Genomic DNA, 5063 nt, shown 5'->3' with positions numbered 1-5063 from the left:
CCAAGCACCAAGAATACAGAGCATTACTTGCTCCAGACATAAGAACGTAAGAGAAGCCAATGTTGGATCAGGCCAAAGGCCCATCCAGTCCAACACTCTGTCACACAGTGGCCAAAAATGCCAGGTGCCATCCAGAGGTCCACCAGTGGGGCCAGGACATTAGAAGCCCTCCCACTGTTGCCCCCCCCCTTCCTAATAGTCAACCTGGCTCAATCTGCAGATGCTTATATATCCACAGACTGGGAGCAGGTGGAGAGAAGGGAGATTTTTCTCCAAACTTGGAGGATTACCCCCAGGTTTGCAGAAAAATCTGAAACCTTTTAAAAAAACGGAATGGAAGTTTTTTTAAAAAAAAAACCAAACAGAGGAGACATTGTCTGCAGTTGTACAAAATAATATTAACAAAACGATCTTAGAGAATGAGCATGGCCACAGATGGAAGAGATTGATACAAAATGAAAGAGGTTAAAAAGGTGAGGGGTGTGTGAAAAAAAGATCTGGCATAGTAATAATAATAATAAAGTGAAGGGCGGCGTATAAATCCAATCAATAATAATCATAATAATAATTGGTTTTACACCCCGCCCTTCACTACTCACTTGGAGTCTCAGAGCGGCTTACAAACTCCTTTCCCTTCCCCTCCCCACAACAGACACCCTGTGAGGTGGGTGGGGCTGAGAGAGCTCTGAGAGAGCTGTGACTGACCCAAGGGCACCCAGCTGGCTGCATGTGTAGAAGTAGGGAATCAAAGCCGGTTTTCCAGATCAGAGTCCACCGCTCTTAACCACTGCGCCATGCTGGCTCTCAATGAATGGATGGCTCATCCCAAGCCTCCCTTCCTCATTATCCCCCACAGTGCTCAGGGAAGTGTGGCTTTGGCCAGCAGAGGCGATCGATCCAGTGCATGTCCCACACCGGACAGCCATCAAGCGAGTGCGTGGAGACTCTGCGGCCTGTAATGATGCAGCAGTGCGAGAACAAGTGTGATTCTGGACCAACCGAGAACCCTGAAGGTAATGCTGCCTCAGATGGCGTTTCCCCTCATAATTAATTGTGTGTTTCTCTTCCCTGGTGATCGAACCCTGTTGGTCTTCGACAGAAGAAGAAGAAGAAGAAGAAGAAGAAGAAGAAGAAGAAGAAGAAGAAGAAGATGATGATGATGATGATGATATTGGATTTATACCCCACCCTTCACTACCCAAAGGTGTCTGAGAGCGGCTTACAAACTCCTTTCCCTTCCCTTCTCCACAACAGGCACCCTGTGAGGGAGGTGGGGCTGAGAGAGCTCTTGACACGAAACTGCTCTTTTTCAAGAACAGCTCTTATCAGAACTACGGCTTGCCCAAGGTCATCCAGCCAGGTGCGAGTGGAGGAGTGGGGAATCAAACCCGGTTCTCCCAGATTAGAGTCCATGCACGTAACCACTACACCAAACTGGCTGGAGTATGTTTTCACTATGTCATCCATGCAACAATGAATGAGCGTTTTGCATATGTTATGTGTATAAATGATGTAAATTGCCTAAAGGGTACATGGTCCAAAACGTGTCTTTAAACAAACAAACATGCACTCTGTATATGTGATAAAACAAATCTACAAAACCAACAGCGAAAAGAGCAAACCAAAACATTCGGCCAAAATATAGACATGTTATTAAAGGGAAGAAGGGGGGCGGGGGGGGGGCATAACTGTTCATAATTGTTTTACACCAGAGAGAAGAGAAAAGCTCTTTTTGTATGAAACAAAGACACTCTTTGCAGCCACTGAGGGCAGCCAGATATTTGGGGGATGGAATTTAAGAAGCGGCAGGACCGTGAAGAAAATTGTGCGTCTGCCCAAAGGGGTTCAACTAAACCCAGTCCAGAGCAGGCCAGGTGGACCTCCCTGAGCCCTACTGAAGTTTCGGGGTCAGTGTCCCCCTCTGATATAGACACGTTATTCATCCACCCTCTTCTTGAAAGCTGCCAGTGAAGGGGAGCCAACCACCTTCCTAGGCAGCTGATTCCACTTTTGAACCACTCTGACCGTGGAAAGGTTTTTCCTAATATCCAGCCGATACCTTTCTGCATGTAATTTAAACCCGTTGCTTCGGATCCTGTCCTCTGCTGCCACCCGGAACAGCTCCTTGCCCTCCTCCAAATGACAGCCTTTCAAATATTTAAAGAGAGCAATCATGTCCTCCCTCAATCTCCTCTTCTCCAAACTAAAAGCCTGATGAGCCTGCTTTGGTAGGAAGGGTGGGGTGTAAATCGAATAAAATAAATAAATAAATAATTCCCAAGGCCCTTAGCCTTTCCTCGTAGGGCTCAGTCTCCAGACCCCTGATCATTCTTGTCGCTCTCTTCTGCACCCTCTCGATTTTGCCCACATCCTTTTTGAAGTGAGGCCTCCAGAACTGCACACAGTCTTCAAGATGCAACCTGACCAAGGCAGTATACAGAGGGGCTATGACCTCCTACGACAGTGATGGCGAACCTTTTAGAGACCGACCCGAAACCTACTTATTTATCGCAAAGTGCCAACACGGCAATTTAACCTGAATACTGAGGTTTTACTTTAGAAAAAACCACTCATACATTAACTTAAGATGATCCAGACAAAGGAAGGAAAGCGATCCCAAATGCTTTTGTTTACTTAAAATTATTTGGCAGAGAATTCGACACTTTAATGATGGTCTGGGCCTGGCTGGGGCGATGGCACGCGTGCCCACAGAGAGCGCTCTGAGTGCCACCTCTGGCACCTGTGCCATAGATTCGCCACCACTGTCCTACGATTTCAATGCTATGGCCCTTTTAATACAACCCAAGACTGAATTTGCCTTTTTTGCCACCGCATCACACTGGCTGCTCATACTTCGTTTACAGTCCACTCTTACCCCAAGATCTCTTTCGCATACACTACTCCCGAGAAACGTATCCCCCATCCAGTATTTGTGTTTGACCTTTTTGTGGCCCAGATGTCATACTATGCATTTATCTTTGTTGAATTGCATCCTGTTCGCAGCTGCCCACTTCTCCAGAGTATTCAGGTCTTGTTGAATTTTAACTCTGTCTTCTTGGGTGTCTGCTACTCCTCTCAAATCTCCTCTGCTTTGCACTTGCCTTGAAAAACCTCTTGTTGGGGTCACCTCAGTTGTGACCTGATGGCATTTTGTATGTGTGTCCCCCTCTGTTTTGGACTCACCTCACCCCCATCTTAGGTCTGATGTTATCCCTGAATTTCTCTCTTTCTGTCTCTCACTGGTTTTCCTTCTTTTTTCTTCCAGAATGCAAAGATGTGAATAAGGTCGCCTACTGTCCTTTGGTGCTGAAGTTTAAGTTCTGTAGCCGGCCTTATTTCCGACAGATTTGCTGTAAAACCTGCCAGGGCCACTAAGTTACAGTGCGCAATCGGTGCCGTGAAGAAACTGGAAAAGCCGGCGAGGGGCGGCCGTGCCATTCCCCACCCACACCGCTGTCCCCTGGCTGCCCCGCTCCCCCCAGGGATCGTCAACTAGTTCCAAGCAAGCGCTGCGGCCATGTGAGATTCTGCGTCCTCCCTGTTCCTTACGGACTTCCATTAAACCACTGCTGATGCGTGCACTGAGGACGTGGGGGGGGTAAGGGGGGACTGTTGAGTGCAATGAGAGGCAGAGAAGCCGAACGAGGTGCAGATGAGTGTATTACTTGAAACTCTGATGTTATTTATTGTAGTAGCACAGCTGGGCGACCGTGATCGCCAGCTGATGGCCCTGCCACAGCGGTATCCCCTCCAAACACACACACATATACAGGGTGGAATCAACGCAGGTAACCAAAAGGCACCTCAGTAGCATTCTCCGTGTTTGACTTATTACGGTCCTTTCCGACCCAAGGGATTCTCCTGTGCTCTCTGGGCATCCTTTGATGGGGCTACGGAGGTGGTGCAGAAAGGGATTTGGGCCCCAGGAGTGAGGGCAACGAGAAGGAATGGAGTGTCCTGAGGTATAATTGGATGGTAGAGAAGAGAGAGTAGAGGTTATTAAATCAATCATTCCCAACTCCTGCTGGCTTGGGCAGGTCTGAGTATTTTTGAATGAGGGTCAGCCGTTCTTGTCAGATCTTCGAGCAGGGTTTTTCGACACTCAAATTACGAGAAAATCCCGTCTGTTTTCCCCCAGTCTGTCCAGTGCCAGACTTGTATCCAAGTAATCCATGGATCTATCATTTAACTGGGTTTGAAGATCTATGTGCAAATCGTACTGTGAGGAAAGGAAGATTCTGAATTTTTAAAACTAGTTGTTTGCTGGACTCTGGTCACAGTTCGACGTGCGCATTTTTCGTTCTTCTACATGAGTGCCACTCCTTTTTCATCTGCTGCTTTTGGATTTAATAAATTACCAACCTGGTGCTTCCTTTGCATTGTTACAGCTCACAGGGCTCTTTTGATAGCAGGAATTCCTTTGCATATTAGGCGACACACCCCTAATGTAGCCAATCCCCCAAGAACTTACAGTAGCCCCTGTAAGAAGAGCTCTGTAAGCTCTTGGAGGATTGGCTACACTAGGGGTGTGTCGCCTAATATGCAAAGGAATTCCTGAGCTCAAGTTTAATTTTATTTATTTTTTAAATAATAAGAGGATGTTTTCCTTGATGACTTTCTATTCATTACAGACCCCAGCCTTTTTTTTTAAGTTCCAGTTATTTTTTTTAACCTCCCCACAGAGCAGAATGAATTATTTTCCCATGTCATTTTTGTCCACGGGTGATCCTACATGTGAGATTCTGGGGTCTTCTGTATTGGCATTTTTGTCACTCGTGTGTCCCTATTGCTTGGGGGCGGGCGGTTTCCCCCACATGTGTTTTTCTCCCTCTAGTGGTCAATTGAATATTACATCACTATTCAGCACATTTTCCCGCTGATTTAAAGTGCAGGGAAATGTACCAAACATGCAGCTATGTAATATCGAATCGACCACTAGGGGGATCAAAATACTTGCCGGGGGGGAGGGAAGAAAATGAAGCCGTAGGGACAAACAAGTGACAAAAATGTTGAATCCTGTTTGTTTGATCTGACCTGGAAACGTTCTCTTAGAAAACTGACTC

At 46.7% G+C, this 5063-nt stretch overlaps 1 protein-coding gene across 1 annotated transcript in view; it reads left to right on the top strand.

Annotated features, from left to right (window-relative positions):
• The window catches only part of ADAMTS10 (ADAM metallopeptidase with thrombospondin type 1 motif 10), a 57910-nt gene extending 54400 nt beyond the window's left edge, over positions 1 to 3510 (top strand). The window contains exons 23-24 of the mRNA XM_015414760.1: positions 857 to 1013; positions 3266 to 3510. Coding sequence (XP_015270246.1) covers positions 857 to 1013; positions 3266 to 3375 — 267 coding nt within the window. The 3' untranslated portion in view covers positions 3376 to 3510. The remainder of the gene's footprint in view (positions 1 to 856; positions 1014 to 3265) is intronic.
• Positions 3511 to 5063: the final 1553 nt, after the last annotated feature.

This window comes from Gekko japonicus, unplaced genomic scaffold, assembly GCF_001447785.1.
Source record: "Gekko japonicus isolate JY-2015 unplaced genomic scaffold, Gekko_japonicus_V1.1 scaffold1612, whole genome shotgun sequence".
Lineage (NCBI taxonomy): Eukaryota > Metazoa > Chordata > Lepidosauria > Squamata > Gekkonidae > Gekko > Gekko japonicus.
This window is presented reverse-complemented; position numbering and strand designations above follow the sequence as displayed.